This window comes from Bos grunniens, chromosome 7 (genome assembly GCF_055505025.1).
Source record: "Bos grunniens cultivar Pamir isolate PY7600 chromosome 7, Bosgru_T2T1.0, whole genome shotgun sequence".
Classification (NCBI taxonomy): Eukaryota; Metazoa; Chordata; class Mammalia; order Artiodactyla; family Bovidae; genus Bos; species Bos grunniens.
The window spans coordinates 58,508,702-58,525,047 of NC_141171.1; the positions used below are offsets into that span (position 1 = coordinate 58,508,702).

General features: G+C 42.0%; 2 protein-coding genes across 4 annotated transcripts in view; one reads left to right on the top strand and one right to left on the bottom strand.

Annotated features, from left to right (window-relative positions):
- STK32A (serine/threonine kinase 32A) overlaps positions 1-12,925 on the top strand; it is a 137,553-nt gene extending 124,628 nt beyond the window's left edge. Inside the window, exons 12-13 of the mRNA XM_086412236.1 lie at positions 5,343-5,407; positions 5,827-12,925. Coding sequence (XP_086268362.1) covers positions 5,343-5,407; positions 5,827-5,920 — 159 coding nt within the window. The 3' untranslated portion in view covers positions 5,921-12,925. The remainder of the gene's footprint in view (positions 1-5,342; positions 5,408-5,826) is intronic.
- The window catches only part of DPYSL3 (dihydropyrimidinase like 3), a 117,329-nt gene continuing 113,409 nt past the window's right edge, over positions 12,427-16,346 (bottom strand). For all 3 annotated transcript variants that reach the window (XM_086412205.1, XM_086412206.1, XM_086412208.1), the window contains one exon: positions 12,427-15,648. In XM_086412205.1, coding sequence (XP_086268331.1) covers positions 15,560-15,648 — 89 coding nt within the window. In that variant the 3' untranslated portion in view covers positions 12,427-15,559. The remainder of the gene's footprint in view (positions 15,649-16,346) is intronic.

The window sequence follows — 16,346 nt, forward strand, 5'->3', positions numbered from 1 at the left end:
AGATTTTGCATCTATGTTCATAGGGGATATTAGTTTGTCATTTTTTTCCTAATAATGTCTTTATTTTTGTATCAGAGTGATGCTGGCCTCATAGAATAAGTTATAAAACCTTTCCTTGTCTTGTATTTTTGGAAGAATTTGAGAAAGGCTGGTGTTAATTCTTCTTTAAATATTTAGAATTTACCTTTGAAACCATCTGGCCTTGGACTTTTCTTTGTTGTAAAATTTTTGATTATTCTCACTTGTAGATTACTCTTGTGAAATATCTGCTGAGATTTTATTTCTTCTTGAGTCAGATTAGGTAATTTGTGTTTCTAAGAGTTTGTCCATTTCATCTAGATGTTCTAATTTGTAGGTGTACAGTTATTCACAGTATTCTTATTTCTGTAAGGTTGGAAGTAATGTCTCCACTTTCATTTATGATTTTAGTTATGTGCATTTTTTTCTCTTTTTTTCCTTTATCATTGTGACTAAACATTTCTCAGTTTTGATATCTTTTCAAAGAACTTTCGATGTCATTGATTCTATTGTCTTTCTATTCTATTTCATTTATCTCTGCTCTAATCTTTATTGTTTCCTTCTTTCTGCTTTGTGTTTAGTTTGCCCTTCTTTTTCTAGTTCCTCAAAGTATAAAGTTGTTGTTTATTTCTTCTGCATCCCATACTTTTTGGCATGTTGTATTTTTGTTTTCATTCATCTCAAAATATTTCCTAATTCTTGTGGTTTATTTTTTGACACACAGGTTGCTTAAGAATGTGTTGTTTAATTTCCACATATTTGTGGATTTTTCAGTTTTCCTTCTATTACTGATTTCTAGCTTCACTTCATTGTGGCTAGGGAAAATTTTGTATGATGTTTATCTTTTTAAATTTATTGAGATCTGTCTTGTAGCCTATTATGTGGTTTCCTTAGACTCTTTGAACATATTTATGGGCTCAGTCATTCAGTCGTGCCTAGCTCTTTGCAGCCCCATGGACTGTAGCCTGCCAGGATCCTCTGTCCATGGGATTTTCTGGAAAAGAATACTGAAGTGGATTGCCATTTCCTACTCCAGTGGGTCTTCCTGACCCCGGGATCAAACCCACGTGTCTTCCATCTCTTGCATTGGCAGGCAGATTCTTTACCACCAGCGCCACCTGGGAAGCCCAGGCATATTTAACGGAGTTGTTTTAAAGTCTATCAAGTAAGTCCAGTATTTGGGCTTCCTCAGGGATGACTTATGTCAATTTATTTGGTTTCTTCGAGTGGGTCATACTTACCTGTTTATTTTTATTTTTTATTTTTTTTAATTTTATTTTATTTTTAAACTTTACATAATTGTATTAGTTTTGCCAAATATCAAAATGAATCCATCACAGGTATACATGTGCTCCCCATCCTGAACCCTCCTCCCTCCTCCCTCCCCATACAATCCCTCTGGGTCGTCCCAGTGCACTAGCCCCAAGCATCCAGTATCGTGCATTGAACCTGGACTGGCATCTCGTTTCATACATGATATTATACATGTTTCAATGCCATTCTCCCAAATCTTCCCACCCTCTCCCTCTCCCACAGAGTCCATAAGACTGTTCCATACATCAGTGTCTCTTTTGCTGTCTTGTACACAGGGTTATTGTTATCATCTTTCTAAATTCCATATATATGCGTTAGTATACTGTATTGGTGTTTTTCCTTCTGGCTTACTTCACTCTGTATAATAGGCTCCAGTTTCATCCACCTCATTAGAACTGATTCAAATGAATTCTTTTTAATGGCTGAGTAATACTCCATTGTGTATATGTACCACAGCTTTCTTATCCATTCATCTGCTGATGGACATCTAGGTTGCTTCCATGTCCTGGCTATTATAAACAGTGCTGCGATGAACATTGGGGTACACGTGTCTCTTTCCCTTCTGGTTTCCTCAGTGTGTATGCCCAGCAGTGGGATTGCTGGATCATAAGGCAGTTCTATTTCCAGTTTTTTAAGGAATCCCCACACTGTTCTCCATAGTGGCTGTACTAGTTTGCATTCCCACCAACAGTGTAAGAGGGTTCCCTTTTCTCCACACCCTCTCCAACATTTATACTTTGTGATTTATTGTCGAAAAATGACATTTGAAAATTATAATGTGGTAACTCCAGAAATCAGACTCTCTCCTCCCTCCTCTAGGATCTGCTGGTTTTTGATTGTTGAAGGCTACCCTTGTACTTCTGAGTGACTTTTACAAACAGTTTTTGCAAAGACTATCCCTTGTCATGCATCATCACTGCAGTCTTTCTTATTTTGGCTTGTGTTCAGCTAACATTTTGATAGAGATTTCCTTAAACACCAGGACCATTTTTAAGTTGCTTTTTTCTTGATTTGGCATTTGGTTGCTATAAACCTCTGATTGCTTTCCAGAGTTTTGACAGTGTGGGCCCTGACAGTTTCTGCCTTTTTTTTTTTCTTGTGAGGGGTGGCAGTTTGGAGCTGCCTGTGCCACCATTTGGCTGTAGTTTCTCCTAATGTTACAGCATCAGTTTGAAAACAAAAAGGATTGTGATTCAAAACAATGAGCAGTCTTCCCCCAAAGAAAGATCAGAAAGATGATAAATCTCAAAGTAGCACTTTATTCTACTCAAGTATTTTAAAATGTGAGGACCAATCTTAGCAGCTCACTACATTATCATCATGCTAGTTTATTCATTCATCTGAATCTCGAGGTGTGGCAGGGCATTGGAATTTTTTAAAGTTACTTGGGTGATTCGGGTACGCAGTCAAGGTTACAACCTACAGTTGTAGAATTAGGCTGATTAGTGTAAAAGCACTATTGTTTTCCTTTTCTCCCTATGTCTCAGTTTCATCATTTATAAAATGGACTTTTAGTATTGGTATCTACTTCATAGACTGTTCTGAGTCAATTAGTACATGTCTGCCAAAATGGTAGCCACTGTTAAAGATGTGGTACATATATACAATGGAATATTACTCAGCCATTAAAGAGTGAAGTAATGCCATTTACAGCAACATGGATGGACCTGGAGATTATCATACTAAGTGAAGTAAGTTAGAGAAGAATAAATATCAAATAACACCACTTACATGTGGAATCTAAAAAAAAATGATACAAATGAACTTATTTACAAAACAGAGATAGACTCACAGACCTAGAAAACAAACTTATGGTTGCCAAAGGGGAAAGGTAAGGGGATGGGAGAGGGATAAACTGGGAGTTTAGGACTGACGTGTACACACTACTATGTTTAAACTAGATAACTAACAAGGACCTACTGTATAGCACAGGGAACTCTGCTCAATATTCTGTAATACCCTAAATGGGGAAAGAGTTTGAAAAAAGAATAGCTGTATGTATACATAACTGAATCACTTTGTCGTATACCTGAAACTAACACATTGTAAATCAACTATAGTCCAATATAAAATAAAAAATTTAAAAACAGAAACAAAAAAATTAAAAGTGCTAACCCTAAGGGAAAAAAAAAGTTAGCTGTTGTTATGTTTCATTTTTCCACTCTGCTTCCTGACTTCTCACTTCATTCTCTTCCATGGCTCACGGTATATGCCTCTGCTCATGCTCATGGTAGATGCTCTATTGTTTCTTTGCTTCATGGATGTTCTCCACTGACCCTCCCTGCTCACCAACCTCTTTAAAGTAAAGATGCAAAAAGACTGATGCACGCCAGTCTGTCTGCCATGGAAGCTCATGACCTAAATCCTCTTTTTCTGCCTCCGGAGATTTCCACCTGCTCTAAACCCTTCAGATATTTCTGATGCCATTTGTACTTACATTAGTCTAATCACTGTTTGCTCTCTTATCCTGAAGAAGCGCATCCCAGGATTTTTAACCAGCAGTTTTCTTCCCAGTCACCTAAGACCCATTCATTCCTCCATTCTGGTTGCTCCCCACTCCTTTCCCTCATACTCTTTCTGGTTTATCATTTTGACTTGTCCATGTAGCTGCCCTTCTTAAGTTTTTCCAGTTAAAGCTGAGGAAAGAGAACATGTTGCACATGAGCCCTTAGGGCCAGGGTTGGGACTCAAGACATGTGCAATGCTGTATCACAAATTCATCTCTGAGTGTGCATTTCACATCTTTTTTAGAAGAAAACAGAGATATATGACAGAGAAAAAAAATGAGTAAATTTCTACATTTTATTTGATTATAATCTTGATTTTTAATGTTAAAATATTTTAAAATGTTAACATTTTAAATATTCTTCATGTTAAATTTTGTATAACTTTTGCTTATATATTTACTTATGTTTATATTGTACATATATTGTCTGTAAAATGTAAATACATAAATGTAGAAACATGTATGTGTATAAATATATATATAAAGTATATATAAATATGTTAAACATTTATTTATATACTTTGATATAATATTTTAATGTTAAAATATTTTTTCCCAAATCTTACTCCAAGGAGCTCTATCAGATCACAGGGATTCCCCATGACTGATACTGGAAACCCTCAGGGTCACAAATCCCCCAGTTTGAGGATAAGAGGGAGGTGTAAGAGAGTCTTCTTTCTCTCCTTTCTTTTGCTTCCTTTGGCACTTCTCTGAAATTTCCTCTCCTTTTTTTTTTTTGAAAGCATATAATTTATTTATTTTTTATTAGGATATAATTGCTTTACAGTGTTGTTAGTTTCTGCTGTATGTATGGATAGATTGAAGATGTTGTACATATACACAATGGACTCTTACTCAGCCATAACAAGGAATGAAACTGGGTCATTTGTAGAGACGTGGATGGACCTAGAGACTGTCAGAGTGAAGCAAGTCAGAAAGGGAAAAACAAATATCATATATTAATGCATATATGTGAGCTACTCTCCTTTTTATAGTTTATTCTTCTAACACTTAAATATTTGTTCAGGAAAGGAAAAAAAAAAAAACTCCAGTACTTGAGGACTTAGTATTTTCTAATTCTTAGATTTAAAAACAAAAATATTTTTTCCTTTGAGAAGAACATTTTTCATCAGAAGTTTTTTGGAAGGATTTTATTACAGACTTGAACCCACCTGTCTTGAAGCCATGGTTTCTTGTGCAAAAAGGCTGAAAGACACCAAGCTCATAAACCGTAACCCAGGTCTTCTCGTCCTTGCTGCCTCATTGTGGGGAGCAGAGAGTTGCTGTACTTTATTCTCTTTCTTTCTATTTGCTCCTCTGTTAATCTGATTGTGGTCTCACTCTGGCTACAGATTTTCAGATAGCATCTATTTTGAGGACACATTGGTCTTCATTGATTTGGGCCACTCAGTTAAACAGACACTCAGTAAGTTATTGGCTATTTGAGACTCTCCATTTGTGTACTAACTATGTCTCTATTTTTTCCCCAATGTTCACCGGGAAGACATGCCTTCTTCAAGAGCACCTTGAATCTGTCCAAAAGGAGTTCATAATTTTCAACAGAGAAAAGTAAGTAACTCCTGGAAGAACAGCAGCTCAGCAAATGATGGACTGTTTCAGTCATATTTGACTTGCAATGCCTCGATATATTTTTAAACATTTTTTTATTCTAATTAAAAAATGATGCATACCCATAATAGAAAATCTAGAAATTTCATAAATCTTTTTTTCTTGTAAGAGATTTCAAAAATTATAATAGGTAAATTAGCTTAGCATGAGCTAATTCTGCCTGTCCCATCAACACCCATCTGTTGATGGGACAAGCAGAAGAATGGGAACTTCAACATTTAAAATCAATGATATTTTTAAGAAGATTACCCGATTCATGCTTCTTTATAAATTGTTCAGCTTCATGCTATCATTTCAAAAGTTTAAATCTTTTATTTCTCACTTCAATGAATAAACCTACTTTATATTTTCCTTTTAAGAGTCAAAAGGGACTTTAATAAAAGACAAGCAAATCAAGCCTTGGAACAAACCAAAGACCCAGAAGGAGAGGATGGTCAGAATAGCAACCTGTGAAGTCCTCATCATCTTCTTGGGACATTTCCACGTCAGGAAGAGCTGACAATAATTCTCACTTCTCCACACCTCACACACCTTAGAAAATGTGAATGAATGCCTTGGGAAGGAGGCAGCACAGCACAGGGAGGAGTCCCTGGGTTCCTGGGAACTAGTTTCACAGATAACTGTGTGGCCTTGAGTAAGTCACTGAATCCCTTTCTCTGCTTCAGTTTGTTCATCTAAAACGAGAAGTTAATACTAGATGAGCTCGACGCTGCCTTTCTACTGCCACCATCCTGTTACTCTTAATAGCCTCTATTTTTACTTTAAAAGGAATATTTGGATGTAGATTTATTTTTCCACTCCTAATTACACTGTGACAAATGGACATTGGTGGCTGATGGAGTGAAGCCATTGAGAGCTAGAAAACTTCATAAGGAAGCCAGAATCCTCAAACCCAACTGAATAGGAGTAAGGAAAGCATTCAGGAAGAAATGAGTGGGACCAGGTAAAAAGTAACACATACTGATGAGGGCCCTCCAGTGGTGTGCTGGACTTGAACAGTATGCCAGCTTGTATCAGCTAGTAAGAGCTGCTAGGCATAAACGCCCCAATGCCCTGTTCAGTGATGTGACATTGAGAAGTTGAAATTGGTGATGGTGGAAATATTTACACCATGGAAACTGGCAGATGCTACAAATAGGGCTTTTTTCCCCCTCCCAGCAAGCCAGTTCTGAAATATTTAGCACACCACTGGCCTTCTTCTAGAAGCATGTTCCTTGAGAACTGCTACCTCTTAAGACTATCAGAGACCTGGGTCCAGACAGGATTAGAAAGGAACATTGTCACATTGAAAACACGTCCAACTTATAGTACACTGATGTTGTATCTTACACGGGAGTTATAGTCTAAGTTAGAATGTGAGGTGAATTTGGAAGATAGTAAAATTTACCCTTGGACAAATCCCTTTAATATACATTAACATACGGTACGGAGAAGGCAATGGCAAGCCACTCCAGTACTCTTGCCCGGCAAATCCCATGGACGGAGGAGCCTGGTGGGCTGCAGTCCATGGGGTCGTGAAGAGTCAGACACGACTGAGCGACTTCACTTTCACTTTTCACTTTCATGCATTGGAGAAGGAAATGGCAACCCACTCCAGTGTTCTTGCCTGGAGAATCCCAGGGACGGGGGAGGCTGGTGGGCTGCCGTCTCTAGGGTCGCACAGAGTCGGACACGACTGAAGCGACTTAGCAGCAGCAGCAGTAGCAACATTCGGTGAGTATGTTTTCTTAGAGAAGCCCAATATCATTCAGGCTCTTCACTAATGAAACGAGTCATCTTTGATTCACTTTTTTGGGTCTCATTTTAAGCTAATACCAGATGCACTAAAATATTGAACAGATTATTCATGGCTTGGTAGACTAGACTCACACTTCAAACTGTGGAATGCCCACATATCTGAGAGGTCTAAGATCATGGAAACTGACTAAGGGAACAGCAATACCTGCTTGTGCTTACTGCAAAGAATGGCAGGCCAAATCGCCTATCTGCAATATTTTCTTTATCTGCCAAATACAAAGTTTAACTCGCCTAAGTTAAGATGTAACTCTACTCTCCAGATACACAGAAGATCTTTGCAGAAGAACTGTTTTTTGGCAACTCCCAGATGCTGCTGGGTGAATAGTAAACAGGGCTGGTGGGGGACTGTTGTAACTCTTAAGCCATTCAGATCATCAGAACCTTGTCCTTCCTTATGGAGCGAATGGGGCGCATCAAGGTGGCAGTAAGTGGTCAACAGGGGAGACCAGATAGGTGGAAACAAGCAGAAGTAGCAGACACTGCTACATAGGACTTCCAGAAGGGAGGTCACTCTGGGCAACTCAGCGTGAGAAGAAAAGCAGTGCTGAACTGTAAACTCAACAATGATGGTTTTCTCTGCACTGAGCTAATAGGCCCAGAACTTCTGGCCTTGAAAACCTCTGCTCTAAGAGTAACCACATTTCTGTTAAGAATTAAAAGCCAGATCCTATGTTCTGTTCGATTCCTTTTCTCTACATTTCCCCCACATCATCTGTCTGTGCTAGTTTTTCTCCCATATAGAAATTACGGCTCAGCTTCCCAAGGAGGGGGTTGACCAAATCTGTAAGGAGGTGACCAGATTCTGCTTCTCATTGGTCACCAGGAGTGTCAGGGGCCACGTGCATGTTTATCAACTTCCATCTTTCATTTGTCTGGACTCAAGCCCTGATATGCGTGGACTCATCTCTCCAGTCACCTGGTTCCCCCTCTTTCTCTGACCTTGTCTGTTATCATCCCAATGGAGAGACTTTGGGAAAGATTCACCCAAGGGCAATGGGATTAGCAGGGTCTCCACTGGGATGAGAGTTAATAATTTGTGCCATTTCATGTCTACTCAGTTAATATTGGGATAGGAACTCAATACAACTAGGTATTCTGTCAGGTGAATATCTAGTTTTTACTTCCAGTGACCTTCTTCTGTGCCTGCAGCACCTTTGTGGGCTTTCAGGAACCTTGGATCCAATGACTAGAGGGCACAGCCTGAGAGAGGTTAAGGTAAGACCTCCAGTCCTCACCAGGCTAAGGAGCCACAAGGCAGTTAAAGTTAGAAAATAAAATGCACTGCATCTATCAGTGTAGAAAACTGATCCCAAGAGACTCCACTGGATATTCTGAGTGCTAGGACAAAAGTTTCCCCAAATACAAAAGGATTCCTAAGTCCTTACCATGACTGACAGTTGTTGAAATCAGATCCTTGGGTTTCATCCATAACCTGGGCTAAAACTGACTACCCTACTGGGTGAAACATATCTAGGTTTATGACACCCAAGGCTCAGGGCTAAGAATTTTTTTTTTTAAATTACAAAAAATAGGGTGACTCTTAAATCCTTTTGTCTGGCATTTCTGGCATCGTATTTTCCCTCACAGCTCCCTTACCTGTGTGGAACGTCTGAAAAGTCTGAGCAGGTTTGCAAGTCCTGTTCTAACACACTGGCACTGCAGAGGGGCCCACCCACCCCAGCGCAAGCACAGGGACCACAAGTGGGTGGGTGGGGCGGCTCTGTGACCCTGTCCTTGACCTGAACCCCACGGAGGGAAATGCTTTGCTAATGGCTCATTCCCCAAGGGCAGCACTGGTCTTACCTGAGGGCACTGCTAGGGCAGAAATCAATGTCAAAGAACACAGAACACTGCTCTGTTAATGAGGGTAATTTAATTAACTGGCAATTAGTCTGCTTCTGATAGTTAAGTTTTAACCAGAAACAACTAGACTTTATATCATCATAGCTTTTCTAGCCCGGATGGATGAATAAATAAACTAGGGAGAAAGAGCGAGTGACACAGCTAGCAGGGGCCAGTGGTGCTGCTTTTCGCTAACGCAGTAATGCTAAGGCTTATAATTCTTCAAGGGCTCAATGAAAAGGCATGAAAGAGTGAATTGTTTTAGTATCCAGTTGTCCCTGCATTCTGTCGACACAAATCCCTGTTTCCTAGAGACTCTGCCTGTGATCACCATTTCTTACAATCTCAGTGTGTCTGATATTTAACATTGTTAAAAATCCAAACCCAGTTTACAAACTGTGCTGTTGTGAATGGGTAACCTTGGCTGGGAAACCTGTGCTTCTGTTGAGCTGTAGCATACGTACCGTTAGTGTGCCTCTATGTATTAAAATGTCTTCTGTACACTGGAAGCCACTGCCCTTTCTTTGTCAGCTGTGTGTGTGTAATTGTTTCCCTGAGGGGTAGGGTTGTGGGTTCCCAAAGTCACCTGTTTCATTTCCATTCCTGCTGTGAGGAATGTCCTTCACCAGAGACAAGGAGGTATTAGAGATGGTGTTTCAGAACCATGGAATGTTAGAGATGATGTCCTACAACTATGAGATGCAGCACAATCCAGCTGATCCACGTGTGTAGAAACTGAGAACCTGACCCCTCCTGCAGTTACCTAAGGAAGCACAGCCCAGGACTCTGGATTTTGCCTTTCACTATGATCTTAAGGCTGTGGACAGTTCATGCACCTATTTTTTCAGCACTATGTCTTCCTACCCATCAATATCTTTGTCCTGTCCTATGCTCATTTCCAAGCAGCAGGTGGATGTTCCAAGCCCAGAACCCAGGATGGGAAGGTAACCAACAGCTCTGAACTCTTGCAGCTAGAAGCAACTTCTGCCTCGGGGAGGATCAAGGGGTCTTCCAGTCATCTCTCTGACTTACAACAGCCTAGCAGCCACAGGCTAGCTGGCTCCTGGGACAGGATCTTGTTAAGTCTTGTGGGCTTTGTTGTCCAGGTCTTGGGAAGCATCCTGTCACCTTCTCGGTGTCTGCTGAGCACAGGGCAGGATCTAGAGTTCTTTCCATTCTGAGGAATGCCTGTCCTAAGGACGCGACCTCATTTCTGCAGGCTGCTGTGGCCCCTTCATTCCATTTCCTGCTCATTTCCTTCCTCCTCCAACCAGTCCATTCTAAAGGAGATCAGTCCTGGGTGTTCATTGGAAGGACTAATGCTGAAGCTGAAACTCCAATACTTTGGCCACCTCATGCGAAGAGCTGACTCACTGGAAAAGACCCTGATGCTGGGAGGGATTGGGGGCAGGAGGAGAAGGGGACGACAGAGGATGAGATGGCTGGATGGCATCACTGACTCAATGCACATGAGTTTGAAGTGAACTCTGGGAGTTGGTGATGGACAGGGAGGCCTGACGTGCTGTGATTCATGGGGTTGCAAAGAGTTGGACACGACTGAGTGACTGAACTGACTGTGAGAACCTGATGGTAGTAAAGTTGATACCAGAAAGTTCTTTCAAGCCAGAGGGACCTTGTTTTTCCTAGTCAGGGTTCTCATTCCCCACCTGGCTGATGTGACTCAGCCCTAATAGCTCCAGCATGCAGAGGTGTGAAAGTCAATGTGTGAACTGCACTAACTTTAAAAAAAAAAAAAAAAAACCTACTTCATCCCCTTTAGAACCCTGCAGGCTGAGCTCATTTTAAGCACTAACTCTGCTCTTGACACCTAGGCTAATCCTAAGGAGAGCTCTATTCTGCCACGATCATGAGCAGGGAGAGGTGTTTCACCCGTCTTGAGTTCAACCCGCAAAACAGGATTGTGGGCAAAAGCTTGTTAACCATGAAGCCTTGCACGTCACACTTAATAACCCCTTATATGCACAGAGGAACTTCTGATGTGGTTTCTGAGCTTCTGTGTTAAAAGTTATCATCACTCTGAGCTCGTCCTGAAGACACTGCTCTGCCAAACCAAGGTGGGGTGTTCATCACACACAAAATTCACCAGGAACTACCATTCCCTGATCCCCTGCCCCACCTACCCCAGTCTACACACAGGTACTGTGCCCCGCAGCTTGAGAATGGTACCGCGGCTACCTCCTTTCTTTCCTAGACTCCATGCCCCCCTCTTCTGAAATCACAAACTGATTTTCTTCGAGTTACTGAGAGTCCATGTGGTTCGGGTGGCTCCGGAGACCGTGTGTTACCAGATGTGGCCAATCCCAGGATCTCGCACACCATGCCAACTACAATGGAGTATGTGACCAAGCCGGACCAATCAAAATCAGCCTCCTTGGCCAGGAACTATCCAAGGAGCCTCTCCACCCCACTCCTGCACCCCAGAAATCGCTAATCAAGTAAAGTGCAAACTTGGAGGTGCTGATGGCCAGTTTTGCTCCCAAGTGGAATGAGCTTTCCTAAGAATGAAGCACTTCCTAAAGGCAAACAGAGCTAAGAGATGGAGAGAAAGAATGTTCTAGATGCAGCTATGCTTCAGTCTACCCAAATCTATCCCTGAAGTTTTCAGTTATACTAGACTTTAAAAAATCTTTTCCAAAAAGTTTTCTTAATAGGCATCTAAGATTTGCAATTAAAAATGTCTTACACAAGTTCTAATTGGATCCAGGACTGTTCCCCCAAAAAAGGGTTTAGTGTAACAGGTCTGGTGGAATACAATGTGATACAGAAGGGTTCAGAACCATGAGTTCAGTAACTTTTGAAATATATAAAATTTCTGAGCCTTTAACTTGACAACATATGCTTTAAATGTCTCCAATTATTATAGTATACACATAAGATTCCTTAGGAACAGTCTGCTAAAGAATATACTTTGGCACATGCTTAGTTTTTCTCAAAGTCCAGGCTTTTAGAAGTAGAGGAAATGCTTTAAGGGAATGGCAAAAAAACAAAACAGAATAAAACAAACCTTTCAGGATCTGTTTTGAACTCAACTAGGCTTATCCCAGTTGACAATGCCTTTATATTATTGCTGAATTTGATGACCCATTAAAAATTTTAGTTATTCCCCAACATTTCAATAATAGTCATTTACCTCTGTGGCCAGAACAAAAATTCATGTGCAACTGAAAAGAGAAACTTCAGATTTTCTCAGGGTAAGGATTACATGTCCCTCTTACTAACTGCTTCTGTTCTCTTAAGCAGTTGTCACACTTCAGGTGGACAGGAACGACACAGAAGGAAGAAGGCTGGACAACGACGGCTGTGGTTTCAGAGTTATTTTAATAACCAGGTTTACATTAACAGTCACTTGATGAACTTTTTTTTTTTTCCCTTAATCTCAGCTAAACTCAAAACACAGTTTTCTTCACGGTTCAAAGCAAACAGCTCTAGGCGTTCCAGAGCTGCTTCACAGCTACCACAGGTCACAGGGAGAGTCACTGTCTGTTCATAGTCACCAGACACAGAACTGAACACCCACACACCATTTCCAAAGAGGGAACTTACAAGGGATGCTGGCTGCCTGGGACAGCCCACGTGTACACGGGGACTCGAGCTGGAGGTTCCAGGGGAGGAGGTCTGGGAAGCTTGGGCCAAGAAGCTGTTGGGAAGATTTCTCACGGGGGAGCCCAAGTCCAGGCTTGGAATGGACGCCTTTGGGGCAGAACATGACTCTTTGTATGGAGTCACAAAGGAAAAGGCCAGAGGATGACTGGACTTTGAAGAAATGCACGTTTGGGATAACTACAGCCCTGCTCTCTTTAGAAAACTTAGAGGAAATATCTCTAGGGGGGGTAGCTGATTTATCTAATACCTTCTCAGTTACTAAAGATGGCGGCCATCCCAGAGAGAAGACCAGATAACTGCCATCCCCTCTTAGAGAGGGGCCAGGCCAAGAGATGAGACAGCCAAAGAAAGCTTGGAGGAGACGGAAGACCCAGTATACCCTCCCACCCTCAGATGAGATGCCAGCGAATCCTGAGAGGGCTGTGGCTCACCATCATGTTCTCTTCCTAAACCCTTTGGACAGAGCTCTTTGATGGGTCTCATGGATCAGGGCATATTCGAATACAAATTTTACCTTAAGTAACAAAGAACCAGAACTCAATGTCAACAATATACTGGGAGTTTTCTTGGAATTCTCAGAAATTTCTGTGCTTGGAAAGTTACTAATAGTAAGTGAAGACAGGGAGACTTCCTCAGTTAAGTTGCCCATCATGAATGCATATAGGGGTTGTTCCTTCAGCAAAAAAAAAAAAAAAAAAAAAAAAAATTGTGCAGAATATAAAGTTTTGGCTCAGTGTTTCATTCAGAAGTGCTAAACGCAGCCAATTTGGCCATGAAAGATTTATTTTTCAAAGCACATAGAGGTCGTGGGGAGGCTGAACAGGACTCAGGGATTAGATAAGAGCAGCAGACTGCACACAAGAGGATGCCTGGACTAGTCATTTATGTGTCTTTTCCTCCATCTGGTGGTTGTGGCTGGTACTGCAATGTACCTTAAAGCACAGCCCAGCCAATGAGGTATATATGAAAGCTTCTGATCTGACTAGCTCCCTCTGCCTGCAAAACTGTCATTCTGAGTTCTACCAAAGGCCCCCAAATCTCTGAGTATATAAATCTAGAGCTGCAACCTCCCCTTCGCTTAAATTTCTCTTAAGATAAAGGCACCATGAAAAAAGCCTTAAAAACAGCAAGACTCCTTTTATGAAAGGAAATAATCTTTTTCATGATTAGAACAGAAAAGTACATTGCTAGGGAAATCCTCTTCCTTGGCTATTTCCAAACTCCTTTTTAGCCATGTACCCCCTCTTCTCTGGTCTTCAACTTACTAAAACCTGCAGAGATAATGGCTTCTCCTAAGCACTTGAAAGGTGTTTGCTCTTTCCTTGAAAGTACTTAGTTCACAGGGTTTCAGGACCTACCAGCTGGAGCCCCTAAGCACCGAAGTCTGATACCGGGTTGAATATGTTTTCCCTGCAATATGGACCTCAGTGGGATCACGGAACTTGCTCCAAAACTGAATTTTCATAAGTGGAACGATAGGGAATTGGACATTCAGGTCTGACCGACAAGGCAAATGCTAACACTAGGCGAATTTCTTTTACGTGTCATGTCACGTGGAAACTCACTGGGAGACTCTGGTACTGAAACAAAAAGTTCCCCCACAGGGTATGCTAAGGGAAATGGCAAGAGATGGTTCAGAATTGACAAACAACCGCGGCAAGAGAACGTGATCCTTTTGCTTCAGACTGCCTTTCTCACAACTCTGCTGCCTCCCTTATGAGCCGAGATTCTCTGTTAGTAATAAAAGCTAGGGAACACCTAAGAAAACAAACTTCCAACAATAACCAAAAAAAATCATATTCAATAAAAGATGTGCCTGGATCTTAGGAGAGCAAGAGAATCACTCACCCCTGGCAAGAGAAGTCCACCTCAGCTCCAGGCCTAACTTGAGAAGCCTCTTGCTTGTCTCCATTTAATGAGCTTGAGAGGTGATCGCCAGGTGTTTAGAGGGAGGTGTTATTTAAGTGCGGCAGCCCTCCCCGCCCCGGCCGGCGCTGTCCTCCCAGCTGCTGCCTTTTAAGAGCACCAAAGAGGCAGGGAGGGCAAGAGGAAGAGAAAGGTCATTGCTTCTCTCTCCTCCTAGTTCCCAACCCAGGAAAGAGAAGAATTTGAAAGCAACACTGAGAAAGAGGCCCGACCAAACACTGGCATGACCAAAAAGGTGGAAGCAATGGTTGGGTTTTGGTGTTTTAATAAAATGTTCCAAGGGCTAAAATCTACTAGGAGAGGACATGACAGAGTCCCGAACCCGAAGATCGCCTTCCTGGTCTGTGGACCCCAGGGGCCCGTGGTGGAGTACCAGCTGCCCCGAGCGGCCATCTTTCGTGGAAATTAACATACTTCATCAACACAATACACAAGACCCCCTATGCTCACCCACCCGCCTCCCCCGTCCACACCCTACCCCAGCCCCTCTGAGCCCTCCGCCTTGCTCTGGGTTCCCACCACCCACTCACCCCAAATAACCGGCGTCCCTTTTGTTCATTTTCCTGCCGTCCCCACTTGTCTGTCCCCTTGTCGTAAGATGCAGCACTACACACGCTCTCAACACTATATAGCAGACGCTTTGCCTTAGCGGCCCAATTGCATGCATGTAAATGGGGGGAGGGGCGTCAAACAAATCCAGGCTATGCATCAACAGAAATCAAAGCAATATTCGTAAAGCTAGGCAAGCGAGCGTTAACATTGGAGAAACATAAGGCTTGAGGCTTATTGATTCTTTAGATCGAAACTGTTTGGATTCGCTTTCCTTCTTAAATATTGGTGTACCATTTTGGCTTCAAAAGAATCTCTTCTTGCTTCTGCCCCTCTCTTTGGGGGAGGGGTCGCTTAACTCAGGGATGTGATGTTAGAACGCCCTCCAGGGGGCGCTACGATGCGCTTGCTGGCCGAGCGGACCCCCTCATCCACTTGGGTGCCTGCAGGTGACAAGAAATTCCCAGGGAATAAAGGGAGGTGGGGGTGTGGACAAGAGAGAAAATGGATTAATTTGAAGAGCATAAGATAGTAAATGCCCTCCTCATCTCCCAAGAAACTTCCATTTCAGTCTGTCAGGTAGTCCAGACTTTCCGTACCCATTCTCCTGAAAACAACCCTTTGCAGGAGAAGCCAGATTCTTATTGGATTTCATCAGACCCTCTGCATCATAACAATGACAATAAAAAGAACAACGGAAGTGATATGAAAAACAGCTGCTCATGTGGCACTGTGATAAGCAACTCTGAAGTGCTTCTCAGATCATCTCATTCAGTCCTCATCACGATCCTGGAAGGGGGTACTATTATTACCCCATTTTACAGAAGAGGTGACTGAGGCTGTGCGAGATCAGGCAACTTGCCTGTTCTTGGAGTGGTGATGGTCTGACCTGGGGATACAGCTAAAATGAAATATGCACTCCTTTTCAGAAAGTAGCCACAAAAAAAAAAAAAAAAAAAAAGCTTAGGCATGACAGTAGTCAGGGAGCAATGAAACATGGCAAAAACACAGAAAAATTTCAGGCAACTAGCATATGTGATCTCTGATACTGTCGCCTCAAGTTTTAGCATTTTTCCTCCCTCTTCCTCCCCTCTGCCCCCTTTTATCTTTTCCTCCCTGTTTTCCCATTTCTCGCACTTCT